This window comes from Nicotiana tabacum, chromosome 4, assembly GCF_000715075.1.
Source record: "Nicotiana tabacum cultivar K326 chromosome 4, ASM71507v2, whole genome shotgun sequence".
NCBI classification, from domain to species: Eukaryota; Viridiplantae; Streptophyta; class Magnoliopsida; order Solanales; family Solanaceae; genus Nicotiana; species Nicotiana tabacum.
The window spans coordinates 29,392,414-29,409,371 of NC_134083.1; the positions used below are offsets into that span (position 1 = coordinate 29,392,414).

The 16,958-nt window shown below is 35.2% G+C and overlaps 2 protein-coding genes across 7 annotated transcripts; one reads left to right on the forward strand and one right to left on the reverse strand.

The window, feature by feature from the left end:
• Positions 1-3,918: 3,918 nt before the first annotated feature.
• Positions 3,919-6,541, reverse strand: LOC107803401 (uncharacterized). Of its 6 annotated transcripts, none has more exons than XR_001652019.2 (7): positions 6,064-6,541; positions 5,742-5,987; positions 5,450-5,531; positions 4,745-4,959; positions 4,486-4,646; positions 4,288-4,338; positions 3,919-4,209 (listed from the first exon to the last, which is right to left on the reverse strand). XR_001652019.2 is itself a non-coding variant. In XM_016627116.2 (6 exons), exons 1-6 carry the CDS (start codon positions 6,312-6,314, stop codon positions 4,169-4,171), a joined length of 861 nt encoding a protein of 286 aa, XP_016482602.1. In that variant the 5' UTR covers positions 6,315-6,541; the 3' UTR covers positions 3,919-4,168. The 6 variants fall into 6 exon arrangements, 3 of the variants coding, with proteins under 3 accessions (XP_016482602.1, XP_016482595.1, XP_016482601.1); XR_001652018.2 differs by having other exon boundaries at positions 4,288-4,348; XR_001652021.2 differs by having other exon boundaries at positions 4,477-4,646.
• Positions 6,542-9,430: 2,889 nt separating this feature from the next.
• On the forward strand, positions 9,431-11,755 carry LOC107803404 (polygalacturonase 1 beta-like protein 2). Its single transcript, XM_016627118.2, has 2 exons — positions 9,431-9,589; positions 9,757-11,755. Exons 1-2 carry the CDS (start codon positions 9,518-9,520, stop codon positions 11,593-11,595), a joined length of 1,911 nt encoding a protein of 636 aa, XP_016482604.1. The 5' UTR covers positions 9,431-9,517; the 3' UTR covers positions 11,596-11,755.
• The last annotated feature ends 5,203 nt before the right edge of the window (positions 11,756-16,958 follow it).

Sequence of the window (16,958 nt, forward strand, 5' to 3'; positions counted from 1 at the left end):
GGACATGAACTTGACTTCAAAGAATTTACTGAAAATTTATGAGTGAAAACCTCATTTATTTCGTCTGAAGTACTCATTAAACAAATTTTTCAATAAAATATAAAGTTAAATGATTAATCAACTGTAATTAGGTTAGTTTGTCCATTTAAGCTTGGGCCCGTGCGAAGTACGTTCTATCATCCTCTCATTTTTTATTTAATTTAATAAATATTCTTTAAGATCTAAGTTAGATGAGAATATTTCCATAACCAATGTTGTTTAATCAGATATAATTTTTTTTATTTATTCTGATGTTCAAATATCATTGTGTTATTAATATGTTTCTTCTAATCAATTATTTAGTGTTATAGATCAACTTAATTTGATGGTTAAAAAACAACAACAAAGGCTAAACTCTTACTAATATGAAAGAATCAAGCACGATAAACATCCAGTAATATGCTTCTTACAATCTTAATCTGTCATTTACTTTGGACGGCAAGAGAAGTATAATATTTTGGGAACGGCCCTTTATGGCCTTTACAATGTTAAAATTAAGAAAATATGCTTTTTAGATAGTGTAAAAAATAAATCTCTTATGTGTAAAAATAAATTTATCATGGGTAAAAAAGAGATAGGGTTATAAAACTAAAAACAAGTTTGTAAAGACCCACAAAACCATTTGACCCGTATAATACTTCTGGTTACACTTCAATAACTAGTGGGAATGCAAGATATTATTGTTAATAAATCATTAAACATAATTTTCTTTTATTATATTTATGAGTCTGATTAATAAATTAATTAATTACTAATTTTACTCAAATTATCTCTTAAATTTGATCCGTTAATTTTCAAAATATATATTCATCTTTCTTTTTTAGTTCATCAGAAAAATAATGTTACTTCCCTACGGGTGATGAACTGTTCAAATGTATTTTAGTCAGAAGACTAATATGGCATTCAATTTTATTTCCTCTCTATACAAGTGTTATTATTTTATTATTCAGCCAAATGTTATAGAATGGAGTAATGGACAATGAAGGCGTTAAAAGCAATAAAAAAAATATCAAAAATTAAAGAATTTTAAATATTAAAATGTGTGACAATTTTATTAAAAAGTAAATGTAAAAATGTATATACAATGAAACAAATGAAGTATTATATCACGTCTGATTAATTCTAATTTCAATTTTGTCTAGATCTCCGTTCAAAATTATTTGTGACATTAAATGTGAAAAAGAAATGAGTATATGTAGCTAAAGTAAGCATGTATGCCTTAGTGGGCATTTGGACATAAAGAATTGTAAAATTCAAAAAGGTAAAGCGAATTTTTTTTAAGTGAAAATGGTATTTGAAAATTAGAGTTGTGCTTGGACATGAATATAATTTTGGGTTGTTTTAAAATTTTTGTGACTGATGTGAGTGAAAATTTTGAAAAATAATTTTTTAGAGTTTTTCAAATTTTCGAAAAATTTTAAAATTCATTTTCAAGTAAAAATTAAAAATTTTATGGTCAAACACTAATTTAAAAAAAAAAAAAAAATCGAAAAAAGTGAAAAGATTCTTATATACGGCTCTTAAAGTTGAGTTTCAAATTGGTTCTCCCATCGCTTTCATTTCCCACCCACTTACTGTTCCAGTCTTGATTGTTGTGTTATTTTTCGCAACAGAAAATAACAGAAAGTCGATAATGTTTTCGTTTTAATTTTGTTACTCTTAATAATTGGTTACCGTAATTTGCGAAGTTATATATTTGTATCATATACCTAGCAATTCCCAATTTGAGTTAAATGTGTGGTTAGCCTAACTTGGAAAATAAAATTATTCATCTATTATAAACAAAATCAAAGACATCGAGATCGGATTGATAAACGTAGCCCCAGCTAAAAAGAAGTAATAAGCAAATCAGCTTGAAAATGACCTTCGATTTGGAGTGCACTAGAAGCATCGAGTATGTACTATCTTTTTCATTATTTTCCCTTGTTCACCGTTTAGTCACATTTCTTAATTTGATGTTCATAATGAGACTATAAGACTATAAAGAAGAAAAAATTAACATTAACAATTAACACTTCGACAAACATGTACCACATCATTATGTCCAAAATTCACAACTCGCAAGTCCTTTAGAAAGGAAAAAAAAAAAAGAGTTAACCCAAATAGACGTACACTCAACCAATTAAATTAAATATAATCGATGAATATATAACATATATAAAATTTATGTACAATATTATATGTATAATCTATATATAATTAGTATATATAATTTATGTATATAAAACAGAAAAAGTAAACAATGAATTTGATCGACTATTTATATAAAGACTGCGAAACAAAAAGAAAAAAGGAGTTCAGCCCAAAGTTAGAAAAAATCAATATGCTTGAAGAAATATAGCAGTCTTCTTGAAAAAGTGCGGTAATAATTATTGTTAAATAAATGCCAAAAGTTAATTGCTAGTAATATATTTGAAGCTTCGATAAGGGTCGGCAAAAGAGGGTGGGAAGAAAAGCTGTAATCTCCTGGTGACGGTAAAGCCATCTGTTTTAATCGATAAAATTAAGGACCATGCAAAGAATAACGCATAATAAGACATTATATTATATTAAGAGGTCATTATCTACAAAGTTGAAAGCGAGAGAAAGTTCATAGTTCCAGATTTCTCTAGAATGATAGTCTAAATATCACAACAGTACTAAAGATGTTATACTTCAATTTAGATTAATTCTGCAGCTAAACCTCTAATCATTAAACTGAAAATTTGCAGATTTGCTATGTTCTCGATCTTGCCCAGTGCGGTTTGAGTTTTCAACTACAGTTTGTTCAAAATATAATGTCATGTTACGGTCATTAATTCTAATGGAGAAAAAAGTGAAAAATAAGAAATTTATGTTATGTTGTCAAAACTTTGTGTAGAAGGTAATTTCATATAAACAAAACTTAAATTGTAAAGACGGAAATTGTAAAATTGATGAAACGTAGTCCAATTTTCCATGTTCTGCGCATTAAAGATTGTTTTCTTTTTATTAAAAGGATTAAAAGTAAATTGTCCAAAAGTTGTTTAATTTCTACATTCTCAGCGGGAAACTTTACGTCAAAATTCTTCAGATGTGTTAACGCATGAGCTTTTTCTGTAAGAAATATGCATCAACCAAATTTCAAGTACTAGACCACTCTCCTGTCCTTTATTTCAAAACTGCCCTAGTCACAATTGGCGAGTAATATTAGGGCTAGCTACCATTTTTATGCAGGTCAACAGTCATCCTATTCTTACACTGTCAGCACTAAGCATCATTGCTCATTCATTGAGACTGAATAACTTAGCCGTGACAAAAGCTTGTATCATAAAATTTGGCCACTGAATATGTCGCAGATATTAGAAGACAAGAAATAAAGTATTATTGAGCTTTATATAGCATAAGTTTATCAGAAAATTCTAGGGATCAAACCCCTCTTAAATGACAATTATGGGGGCCATTGAAGAATGTGTAACGACAAGCTGTGAATGCTATTTTCTCTGTAACGGACTATGTACTTAATGCTATGGAATATTTTCCATTGAATGTTACCGGGCAACATGTATTTATTTGTCTTTATGAGCAACATCCCCTTCAGGGACAACCGAGATTGCTGTCCCCCGACTTGATTTCCACCTGCCTCGCTTTCCATCTGTCTCCGGCTCCACGTGTCGCTCTATTATGCTAGAACTTAATATGAACATATTTTACCCTATACAGATAGTCCCCTGCTTTCCGGTAGCACATCCTTATGTCACCGGGAAGTTCGTGGAGATGCCAATACCTTTTGTTGGCGGGAAATTCCCTGTCTTCCTCTGAAAACAGGGATTAATAGAAGGCAATCATTTGATGAGATGTATAAATTGAAACTTGCGGAAAATAAGAGTTACAACTACATCTCTCGTAAGCCTGAAACAGTAGGTCAAGCGACATATTTCCAATATAAAAGTTTATGATGAGCGTGAGTGACATTTAGACAGAAAAATTCAGTTAATATATCCATTAATGTACATAATTCTATCTCAATTTTTTCTGTTCTTGATTACGCACAAACAGAAAAGAAAGAAATTTTTTGCCAAGACTAACTACTGATGACATGTACATGGGAAAAGCATTGGAGGTGCTGGCCAGACATCAGCATACTTTGAGAATGAAGAAATGCATACAGCTACCTGAGCCCATCTTCACCAACAATGATGAGAAATGATCCTGTTGAAAGTCAAATATTTAGCATTTGTGATAACAAATGATAGTAATTTATATTGCAGTGAATCAACTCGCATTTACATGTAGCACTGACTAAACGTTCCAGTGGAGAAATTTACTATAGCTGCAGCCCTGTAAAGAACTTTTTAACTAAAGCTTCAGTTGGAATTCAGAGAATGAAACCATTAGAAGAAGAATGTCAAGACTTTGTTCAGCGGTATATATAAAACATGATGTCTAAGCCAACAATATATAGTTGTAAAAACGCACGTATTTCACCTGCATTGTTGTTGGCGAAATCCAAACTTGGAATATAATGTCATGTACAGCTAGGGGGATTTAAGCATTTATAAACTTTTGATTCAGGTTGCTTATAGGTAGGTATACTGCTAGCATCAACATATCTAACTTCACCTGGTCCAAAAGATAGATCCCTATGCCTGCAAATATGATAGGAGGAACATGTCAACAAGAAAGCAAAAGCCATTTAAATATCGGAGTGACCTAAACTGCAAGCAACAGAGTAGCGGTCACTTGCCTTCGAAGATCAAGCCCTGTTAAACCAGCTTGCAGAATTGTCAAGTTGTCAGAATCTGGTGAAACAATAATGACCGTGTCCTCAGAGTATTGGGTTTCAAGAACTGACATAACTTGTGTTACACGAACAAAGACATCCGAAACACTCTCATTAGGTGTTCCATCATCAGTAGGGGGTGGCTTTATATTCGGAGAAAGGCTGTCTGATTCATACACCTGCAACATTATATCTGGAACTTATTTAAACAGGTCATGTATTTAGGACGATTTGGTTCTTGATTGCTCTCCCACCTACATTGTTGTTCAAACTTAATTTAAGTAGGGTAAAGGGAAGTGGGCAGTGTTGCAATGATTCTAGAATCATTTTTAGCATATAAGAGTATAGTTAGTTTGGAGGCAAATTGAGTAGAAAGAGTTAATTCAAGTTCTCTGAAGCAAGAGAAATGACTCATTGTTGATCCCTTGGCAGAAAATACTAGAGCATGGATTCCAAAATTCTTGAAAATTTCTACTTGTTTCGTCTTATGATTATTAATAGGATTAAAAATTGACTTCAGCTGCAACAAATTAATCCTTCCCCACCACCGGTGCGCATAATTCATAACTATATACATTTCATGCACATATATTAGTGTCAATGTTTAATTTAACTCATAAATGAGAGACGGTATTACTTATATGATTGGGTAGAAAGGCAGCATCTTACTTCAGATAATGTATCCAAGCTTTTCCCCTCATATGCCCCCAATCCACGAGCATCCAGAAAGCTATATTCGGGGACTATACGGCTGCAACACCGCCAAATCAAGTATCAAAAAACGAAGTAGTTATATCAACTGAATTATAATTCTGGTAAAAAATAAAAAGAAATGAACTATCACAAAACCATGCATTGCGTTAGCATTGGCATTTAACATTAACCCTCAAATCAAATGCAGTGAATTTCAAGAAAATAATTCCTGTTACTTTGAGGCAATTATTACTACGACTGTGAATACCTTCGATTGATACCATTAACAGCAGCGATAATCTCAGCAGCCTGATAAGCTCTCTGAGTAATGGAAGGCCAAATCCAACAACTTCCTTCACAAGCTCTCATTTCCTTCAAATCAAACGCCGCTCTCACTGTCTGTTTCTTCCCTTTCTCAGACAGCCCATTATCCACAGATGTTTTGGCAACTGGGTTTGTGTTAATTATCCCCAAACTCTCATATTCCGACTCCCCTGCTCTCACCAAAAAATACCTGCCAATCACCTCAACAAATTACACATTGCTCATAAAAAAATCACAACTTTCGAGCATAAGAATTCAAGAATTACCGGTTGGTGAGGCGAACAGGTGGCATTTGGAAAAGCCCACGCGCATTTGATACTGGTAAAGAAAATGGGCTAAGTGGGTCATAATTAAGCTTTGGAGAAGCGAAAAATGGAGATATTAGAATGGAAAGTGAGGTGATAAGGTGACGGCGGGTGTTGGGTTTCAGGTGGAATTGAGGATGACATGGGATTGGAGGTGGCTCAGAGGAATTACATGGCGGAAGACTAGTATTGGAGGTAAAAGCTTTTACCATTGTTGTTGTTTATTGACTGGATTTTAACTGATCTCTGATTTCATAACACAAGTTAGGAAAGAAAGAGGACAACAACAAATGTGTAGTTGAGATTATGAGAGTGACGAGAAAGATCAATTTTTTTCTGATGCTAGCTAACACCCACACAACGAAAAAAATATCTTTACTGTAGTCTTAAAATTCCTCCATCTGTTTCTCTGTTTATTTTTCTTCTTTTGGCCCCATTTATCCATAAAGTATTTTAATAATTTCAAATATTGAAGCTTAATATTTGCAAATACTAATATGGTCAAATATTTGCTATGTTAAAGAGACTAAAAAGGTAAAAAATTAATAACTTGTTGCAATTTCTGTGGATATTTTGCTAAGGCTATGATGTGATGGGTAGGTAAATCTCCATCAAGTATGTTAACACGTTTGAGATGTACAAAAAGTCTTTAACTACTTTCGTCATTGTCTTAGACAATAGATTATTGGAAGCTCATGAACAATCCATTGTACAGAGCTCAATTTCCTCGAGACTTTGACGACATCACCTGCTCCTATATATTAGGGGATAATGAGGAGAACATAAAATTGAAGAATTAACTTAAATAGTCGTCATAATTCTTAGGCCCAAACAACAAAAGTAGCAACAAATCTGCTTGCGGTATTTGCTTGTGAGAGATCACAAAAAAGGCATATATTAAGTTAATTTAGACTAAAAATATAAACTTTTTGGGTGAACGAAAATGGTGAATTTTTGAAGTCTCCGGGCTTTTCACTAAGTAGGCTAACATCGGCAATGGGTCACATGTTACTAGATTTCTCAAACCTACATTATCTTGGCCCAAAACAATCTTCAATATTTTTCTCATTCATACGTCGTCAAACATGTTACGAGTCTAATCCTTGTCAAAAGAAAAAAAACTGTGGAAGATAATACTTCAAAAGAACAGCAAAAGTTGGAGATAGTGTCGCAGTGTTTGCGTTATATGTATATATAAACTTTGTGATCGTATATTTTATGCGTAGTGTAAATGAAAAGAGCAAGTTGACATTAATTGACAAGCTTTGCAGATTAAAGTAGACACTATAATCAAGACAATGAGCATTAACCATTATAAAATTTGTGAAGTAATTAGAAGTCATCGTGGATCCATGATTTAAGAAACAGCATTCGGCCAATTAAGTGGGCGTTTGGACATAAGAATTGTAAAATTTCCGAAAAAATTAATTTTTTTAAATATAAATTGTATTTAAAAATTAGACTTGTGTTTGGACATGAAATAATTTTGGGTTGTTTTTGAATTTTTGTGAGTGATTTGAGTGAAAATTTTGAAAAACAACTTTGAAGTTTTTTAAATTTTTGAAAAATTCTAAAATTCATTTTCAAGTAAAACTTGAAAATTTTATGATCAAATACTGATTAGAAAAAAAAAAAAAATTATGGCCAAATGAGCTCTAAAAGTTTAAGTTGTTAGAATACTTTTTCATTTAACTATATTTTTGCGACAAAATCGCTGGAGTAGAATATTTAAAAATAATAATTTGTCGATGATTGCTCCTGATTAAAAAACTTCGATTTACTGCCGCCCACAGTTCTAATAGGAAAAAACAAATGCTCCACCATAGTGGATATGGCATATGGTTAGATGCAATAGGTACTAGTAGCACAGAAATAGCTGCATCAAACGACGAAACCACAAAGATTCGAATACAATGTGGTCTCACTGACACCATTAAAAAAAGGATTTCACAATTGGTCAAAAACGAAGCATGTCTGAGAGATTGTTCCTTGTACTCTAGCTTATTAAAATTATTACTGCTGTCTTATATACACTCTGTGGAAAATTTCATACTATTTGATTTTAACTTTGTTGTATTAGGTAATGTATTTTAATTTCAATTACTAATTTCACTTTTATAATAAGTTGAATCAATCACAGTACAGAGCATCTCCTTGTTAAAAGCTTAGATGTTCGTGTCCTATCGGAATCTTACTCAGTAGTCAGTAGTAGTGCACTGTTATATGCCTGCTCTTTGTCTTGTTTTCTGCGCATGACACTAATGCTTTGATAATGTGGTCCAGCAACCCTCCAACTTGCCTAGTTGCTAATTTTAGTTATCCTTAGATAAATGTTCAATGCAAATATCGAAAGCATGCTGTGGGCAAACCCTTCAATTAACCTCTCTCAGGTTCACAGTTGTCAGTTCAGAATAGAGCAGATGTTGGAGTACAATGCTTTATCAAAACAGTCCTATTTCTTCTTTTCAAGATGGTATTCTCTGCATTTTGGGTACTATGGTTATACAGGATTAAAACGTTATGAATTCAGATTCTCCGCCATCACAAATTTATTACATATTTAATGTATGATTAGTTGAACTCATAATTTCTACACTAGACTGTTTCTGTGGCTATAATACCCATTTCTTTTCTTTCCTGCATATTGGAGGAGAGTGATGGTGGATTTAGGATGAATTCTGCACTTCAATTAGACTTATTTCTTGTGGTTTAAATTATGTGCATAAACACAAAAAGCATTTCGATTATAAACCTATAATAATATAATGTTTATTCTAAACTGATTGATTCTAAATCCAGAGTCTAATGTTTCCTCAATGGTCTTCATTTTTCACAAAAAAATAAAAAATAAAATTTTACAACGGCATCTTTTCAATCTAGGCTAACTTACGAACTACACCACCAATAATAATCTTTCGCTTTTAATTGAATAGGCAACAAGATAAGAGATGAAAATAGTTCGCAGTAAAGTAAAACAGAAAGAAAAAATAAATGAAAACTAATGCATACCTTACATGACGCATGAGGGGAGGCCTATATCTATTTGGCTGGGATTATATCTGAACAAAAAGGGATCTGCTTTTATTTGTAAAACGTGCCTTCTCTCATTTAGCTAGTCTCATCTGTGGTTTAATTTACTGACTTCCTCTATTTAGATCTGAGTAAGAACTGCTTTCTTTTCTTTCGTTAAAAGAATATATGAATTGGACAATGAGAATCTTTGTCACTTTGCTAAATAAGTTACGCAAACTAATATTCTACACCGAAAGTAAAAGAATTAAATTTAAAAATCAACAGCGGTAAAATAAAACCTCAGTAAAATAGGAAAGTACGAGAAATTGTCCATTGGATCTTCTATTTATGTCGTTATCTCCACAACCTTACGACTCAAAACATAGAAGAGGCCAAAGGTGAAATGGACAGAAGTGTCAAACTCAAGATTTCTCTTCTCTTGTTCTTCTTCTTATTGTCTTCTTCTTCCTCCACTGTAAGTGTAACTAACTAGCTTGTACATACATTGCGTTTTTTATATTCTCATTTGAAATTTATGTAGCATATAGATTTTCTATACACGCCTTCTAATTTGTCCCTAATTCCTTTACATTTAACCTTCTAATTTGTCTCTTACAGCCCTTATTCATTTTTTTCTTGTAGGCTTCATTGGCTCAAACAAATGAACAAAGCAAAGATTCATTGTTACCCAAAGAAAATCCATTTACGGTAAAGGCTTCACTTGTACGATATTGGAACAAAAAAATCTCCAACAAACTCCCTATACCCTCTTTCCTTTTTTCAAAAGCTTCACCACTCTCCGCCGTGGACGCCGCCTTCTACACCAGTCTCGCCACCCAAAAATCTCTCTCCGGTCATCTTCCCTCCTTCTGCTCCTCCGCCAAATTATTCTGTTTTTTTGACTCGAAACCGTACCTTGACGCAAGTCCTAGTAAAGATGCAAATTTTGCTGTCTACAATAACAAAAAATTCTCAAACTATGGATCCTCTAGGCTAGGTGGAGGAGACAATTTCAAGAACTACTCCGATGGCGTCAACTTCGCCACCGGCGATTTCACTAAATACAGTCGGAGCTCCACCGGCCATCGCGAGGACTTCAATAGTTACGCGGCGGACGGCAATGTAGCATCCGGAAATTTCACCTCCTACGCAGCCGGAGCTACTGGCGGGGGAGGAACTTTCCAGAACTACATGCCACGTGTCAATGTCCCAGATCTTCGGTTCGCTTCTTACGATTCAGACGGCAACAATCATAAGCTTTCATTTACGAGCTATGTTGGTGATACTAATTCTGGAAACGAAGCATTTATTAGCTACGCCAAAAATGGAAATGGTGTGCCTGCTGAGTTTACTACATATGGTGACACGTCTAATGTTATTGGATCATCGTTCAATGGATATGGGGAATCGGGTAATTCCGCAAATGATTCGTTCAAGGCTTATTCGACAAATTCCAACAACCCTAACAATAATTTCAAGAATTATGGGGCTGGTGGAAACAGTGGAGTAGACACTTTCACAAGTTATAGGAATTCGGCCAATGCAGGTACTGACACGTTTACGTCTTACGCAAAGGGTTCCAGTTCTGGGAAGGCAAATTTCGTGAATTATGGAAAATCATTTAATGAAGGAAAAGACACTTTCAAAGAATATGGTAAAGGAGCTAAAGATCCTTCGGTTGGGTTTAAGATTTATGGTTTCAACAACTCGTTTAAAGAGTATTCTCCAAAGGGTGTCAATTTTGCGGGATACACCAAAAAAAGCACTCCTACGGTTGGTTCATTGAACACCAGTGGCAAATCGGTAAATAAATGGGTAGAGGAGGGTAAATTCTTTCGAGAAGCCATTCTGAAGGAAGGGACAGTGATGAAAATGCCCGACATACGTGACAAAATGCCTAGGAGGTCATTTTTGCCCCGAACAATTTCATCTAAACTACCGTTCTCTACCCAGGAATTATCCAACATGAAGACAATATTCCACGCGCAGGAGAACTCCACCATGGAGCGCGTGATTATTAACGCGCTAGCAGAGTGCGAGCGTGCTCCGAGCCAAGGCGAGACCAAGCGATGCGTTGGCTCCGTCGAGGACATGATCGACTTTGCCGTATCAGTTTTAGGCCACAATGTGGTGGTGAGGACTACCGATAACGTGGTCGGGTCAAAAGAGAAAGTCATGATCGGAAAAGTCAAGGGAATCAACGGTGGTAGAGTGACACAATCAGTTTCATGCCATCAGAGCCTGTACCCTTACCTACTGTATTACTGCCACTCTGTTCCAAAAGTTAGGGTCTACGAAGCAGACATTCTTAACGTAGAGACAAAGGCTAAGATAAATCATGGTGTTGCCATTTGTCATATAGACACGTCAGCATGGAGTCCAGGTCACGGTGCTTTCGTGGCATTAGGGTCAGGGCCTGGTCGTATTGAAGTCTGCCATTGGATTTTTGAGAATGATATGACTTGGGCCATGGCGGATTAATTAGCTAATTGATTGCAGAGTGGCTCTTTACTGCGTACTCCAGTATTTATGTTAATTTTCGCTTGTATGTTTTCCACAGCCCTAAAGCATATTTTGTAGTTCCACTTTTTGTAACGAGGTTTCGTATTGAAGGCATTTAATGATTGTGTTTTCTCCTAAATGTACGTTTCTTTTACCTTATAAAAAGTGAAGTTAATTTTTTTATTTAAAAAAAGTACTATCTACTATCTCAAATATTAGTCATTTTGATAATCGAATCTACTTAAAATATTTACCGTTTTAGAAAATAAGATGTCATGTATTACTTTTATTTTTATTTTTTTTGCATTTATCCTTTCTGTTTCAATTAGTGAAATATTAATTAACATAGAGATGATAAGTAATAGAAGTATACAAGATTATTTAAAAACTGGTTATATGGAGTGTGACAATATTAGTCACTAATTAAAAAATCGGGATTAGTGACAAATAAATTTTATAGCTAAACAGAAAAATTTATCGCTATTCCTATTTATAGATGAATTAACAACAAATTATCAAAAAAATTATGTTAGAGATTAGCAACGAAGTTCGTAATCAATCCAAATTTAGTACAGTAATAAATTATCGCGAAGCAAAGGCGAAGAAATTGATGGTCGAGTATGATAGTACTGCGTAGAGCAACAAAGGCTGCTGTGCGCAGGACATTTTGTCTGTCCTTTGCTTCTGTTTCATCATTTTGAGTCAGTTCATTTGTTTAAAATTTGAAGGTGGAGCCGTAACTTTGATGACCGAATAGATACGCACGCCTTTGGAAAATACTGTTTATAGCAGTAAAAAGGTAAAAGCATGAAGACGAGATGAACTTTGCAGCTTTGAGTGCACTCAAAGGAATGCATCATAATGTGATGTAATAATGTGTTTATATCAGGCCAAAGCGTTTAAGACATAAAAAGAGTGGTCGACGACATTAAGCCACCTGCATGGTAAGAATCTATTAAGATAAAGGAATAATACGACAACTTTGTTAGTTAAACTGAAGTCTCATTTGGGATAAATATTGCATCAGTGTAACGTGTAGAAAATAAATTGTGTCGAGCAAATAAAATTAAGATCGAAAAATATTACAACAATTGTAGTATTTTATTTTAAATATTTGAGTTATACAATCTCTATGATTCTTCTGATTCTACTTTTCAACAGTAAATAAAAGAGCCTTCGAGCTCAATCTTTAATTTTATTTTATTTTAATCCAAGTGCTTGAGACCTGAACTTGATCTTGATGTATTTTTAATTCAAGGGCTTGCAGCTTGTTCTTCAATCTTCGTCTTGATCTTTTAATCCTTAGAATACTTGAATGCTTGTAGCTTTTAGAGAAATCTGCAACGTTTGATCCACGAGCTCCCTCTTGATTCTTGTTATAACTTCTTTGTTTTCAGACTTGGGTACGAACTTGTCCCACTTCCTGACTTCTTGCTTGTCGTTCCCTTTGCGAGGCTCATAGATAGGCAACCTTTCGTTTCCAGCGGAGGCCATGCTTAACTCCATGTCATGGGCACGAGTCGCAAGCTCTTCAAATGTGCTAGGCTTGATACCTTGCAGGATGTAGCGGAGTCCCCAATGCATGCCTTGGATGAACATCTCTATGCCAGAAGCTTCACTAAGCCTCTCTTTGCCGTTGAGGCTTGTATTCCTCCAACGATTGATAAAGTCGATAACTGGTTTACCTTTTCGTTGACGAGTATTTGTAAGTTCTATCATACTCACAGTACGTCTCGTACTATAAAAGCCATTGAGGAACTCTTGCTCTAGTTGATCCCAGCTATCGATAGATCCAGCCTCGAGGTTTATGTACCAGTCAAAAGCATTTTCTTTTAGTGAGCGAACAAACTGCTTGACGAGGTAATCTCCATACGCCCCAACATTGTTGCATGTCTCAACGAAGTGCGCCACATGTTGCTTTGGATTACCTTTACCATCAAACTGTTGAAACTTTGGAGGTTGATAGCCAGTAGGCATCTTCAACATCGCGACCCTTGCAGTGTATAGCTTTGCATATGTAAGGGAGGACTTGGCAGCAACTTCATACTTGTTCTTAATAGTTCCTTCAATGAACTCCTTCAGTTGATCGATTGGAATCATCCCTTCAGATGAGACATTGATAGCCTTAGCGGATGTTATTTGTCTTGGGGAGAAACAATCTCTAGAACTTCTGGGAGCTTGCCAGGTGCATGGGTGGATTCTTCTTCCATCAAGATTCCCACCCTATTTGTTAGCCTGTCAATTCTAGCATCTTGATTTTGCATGCACTTGATCAAGCCAGCGATTGCTTCCGTCAAGTTTGCCAACTGCTCATCCATAGATAAGGTGTTTGTCACCATGGCTTGCATGATTGTTGTAGATGATGGGGAGTAGCATGGATTGTCACACAGATTGATTCTCGAATGGCTCACGCTATGCAGTGTAAGTGGGGAGGATCCATCACTTGAAGTATCATCATCTTCCTTCACAACAGAGTTCTTGGATCCGGAGAGGTCAAGCAGAGCAAGAGTTTTCTTGATCTTTTCAGCAACATCGCTTCCTCCTTCGGGTGAGTTTGTGAAAGATCTTGCTCCTCTTGAGGATGGAGATCCGAAAATAGGGATTGATGCGGACGACACTTGGAGTGCTTGTTGTCCTAAAGAGCTTACTTTGCTCCTAGTAACGGTCCAAAGCTTCCAAAGGTAACATCGAGGATGCTTTCCACATCAGCATAGAACCTGGAGTTAGCAGCCTTGGTGGAAGTTGATCCGGGGTTGATTTTCTTTGAAACCATTTTGATGTTCTTAAAATTTGGTGATTAAAAAGTTTAGATGAGAGATAGAAATTGTCCCACTAGGCATACCAGAATTTGTAGATAATAAATTGCGTCGAGAAAATAAAATCAAGACTGAAAAATATTACAACAATTGTAGTATTTTATTTCAAATATTTGAGTGTTAAAATCTTTATGAATCCTCTGATTCTACTTTTTAACAGTAAATAAAAGAGTCTTCGAGCTTAATCTTGAATTTTATTTTATTTTAATCCAAGTGCTTGAGGCCTGATCTTGATCTTGACGTATTTTTAATCCAAGGGCTTCCAACTTGTTCTTGAATCTTCGTCTTGATCTTTTAATCCTTAGAACACTTGAATGCTTGTAGCTTTTAGAGAAATCTGCAGCGTTTGATCCACGAGCTCCCTCTTGCTTCTTGTTATAACTTCTGGTGTCTTTTCTGAGTTATGAAGACCCCTATTTATAGTTGTGGGATTGAAAAGTTGAGATGAGAGGTAGAGATAGATTTTCTAAAGATGGTGCCAACGGTAGGTCATCACTCTTTTCTTCCTCTTTATCAGCATTGCAACAAGAGGCCTCAATACCATCATGGAAAATCTTCATGCGGAACCAACATGGCAAGAAATCCTCCAAGGTCACTGGATGTCGTAGCTTTTGAGGATGGTGCACCTCGACTTTTGCTTTCTTCAAATGCTTAACTGGATTCCATTTCCTTGGTCTTTTCACCATTATTTTCCTTTTTGGGTGTTCTATTGATTCTTTTCGTGGGCTCCTTTTGTGGCACCTACTACGAGTCACCAACATTCAACCTTCATCATCATCGGGTTGATCGTGTTCAACTTTGTTGTTCTCTAGTAATTCTTCATCTTTACTTTTTTTAAAACTACATAATTCATCTGGACTGAATGAGCCAAATGTGATAAAGACTTGGTTTGCGCTTGCTTTCTCATCTTCAAGCACGATCTTCTTTTCACAATCCAAGTCCATAACTTTGTCCTTGAAGACAAAGCACTTCTCCAGAGGGTGGCTCACAAGTCGATGATATTTGCAGTAATTTGGGTCATCAGTTTTCCCAGCTTCATTTGGCCGTTTCATCTCCGGAAGCTCAATAAGATTTAACTCGATGAGTTCTTCAAAATATGCTGGCATATCAGAATCCAAAAATAGATACTCATTCTCTTGCATTTCTTTTAGAGTCAACTTTCCACTTGGTTTATCTTGAAAAGAAGAGGATTTCGTACTCTGCTTCTTGCTCATTTTTGTTGTGAACTTCACAGGTGATGTGTTGGCATTCATAGCTTCTTTACATGAAACCACAAGTTGTGTTTAGGCTCATGCAAACCTTGAATTCTACTTGCGGGGTTTGTGGCCCAGAATTTGTAGACAATAAATTGCGTCGAGAAAATAAAATCAAGACCGAAAAATATTGCAACAATCGTAGTATTTTATTTCAAATATTTGAGTATTACAATCTCTATGAATCCTCTGATTCTACTTTTCAACAGTAAATAGAAGAGCCTTCGAGCTTTATCTTGAATTTTATTTTATTTTAATCCAAATGTTTGAGGCCTGATCTTGATCTTGACGTATTTTTAATCCAAGGGCTTGCAGCTTGTTGTTGAATCTTCATCTTGATCTTTTAATCCTTATGCAGACCTCTATTTATAGTTGTGGGAGGGAAGAGTTATGATAAGAACAAACTCTTTCCGACCAATCAAATTGAAGTGTGATAAGGCCGCATTTGATTGGCCAGAATATGTCACTTGCACACGTGGCGCAGTTTCATTGGCTTTTTAAAATGACTTGGCATGCCTTATCATTTTGACACGTGGCATAATTTTATTGGCTCTTTAATTTGACTTGGCACGACCTTGTCATTTTGACATGTGGCACGATTTCATTCGCCGTTTAATTTGACTTGGCATGGCCTTGTCATTTTGACACGTGGCACGATAATATTGTCCCTTATCTTTGAGGGTAGGTCTATTTTGGTCCCTCAAATATAACCCTGAGCATATTTAGTCCCTTAAGTATGCTAAAGTGGAGCATCTTTAGTCTCACTGACAGAGGTTTTGACCAATATTGTCCCTTATCTTTGAGGGTAGGTCTATTTTGGTCCCTCAAATATACCCCTGAGCATATTTAGTCCCTTAAGTATGCTAAAATGGAGCACCTTTTGTCTCACTAACACAATATATTCAAAAACTAACGGTGTTACTCAACTCTGATTCATAAAGCAAATCTTCTGCTCTAAAGCAAAATGTTTCCTCTCATTTTATTGGATAACACAAATTATCACTAAAGGTGCTCCACTTTAGCATATTTAAGGGACTAAATATGCTTAGGGTTATATTTGAGGGACCAAAATAGACCTATTCTCAAAGATAAGGGGACAATATTGGTCAAAACCTCTAATTTGACACGTGGCACCAAACTAGGCCTCGAGGATGATGATATCTTGGGCTTAATAAAGTGGGCTCATCACTTTAGCCCAATTAAGTGGGCTAGCCCAATGGATTAAGATTTATTTATTTAATTCATATATTTTGGACTTATATAATTAATTCAC

Coding starts and splice junctions, on each gene's coding strand:
- LOC107803404 (XM_016627118.2), top strand. CDS start 9,518: ATGGACAGAAGTGTCAAACTCAAGATTTCTCTTCTCTTGTTCTTCTTC. Junction 9,590..9,756: donor TGTCTTCTTCTTCCTCCACT/GTAAGTGTAACT, acceptor TTTTTCTTGTAG/GCTTCATTGGCTCAAACAAA.
- LOC107803401 (XM_016627109.2), bottom strand. CDS start 6,314: ATGGTAAAAGCTTTTACCTCCAATACTAGTCTTCCGCCATGTAATTCC. Junction 5,532..5,741: donor GTTAATGGTATCAATCGAAG/GTATTCACAGTC, acceptor GCGGTGTTGCAG/CCGTATAGTCCCCGAATATA. Junction 4,647..4,744: donor ACAGGGCTTGATCTTCGAAG/GCAAGTGACCGC, acceptor TCATATTTGCAG/GCATAGGGATCTATCTTTTG.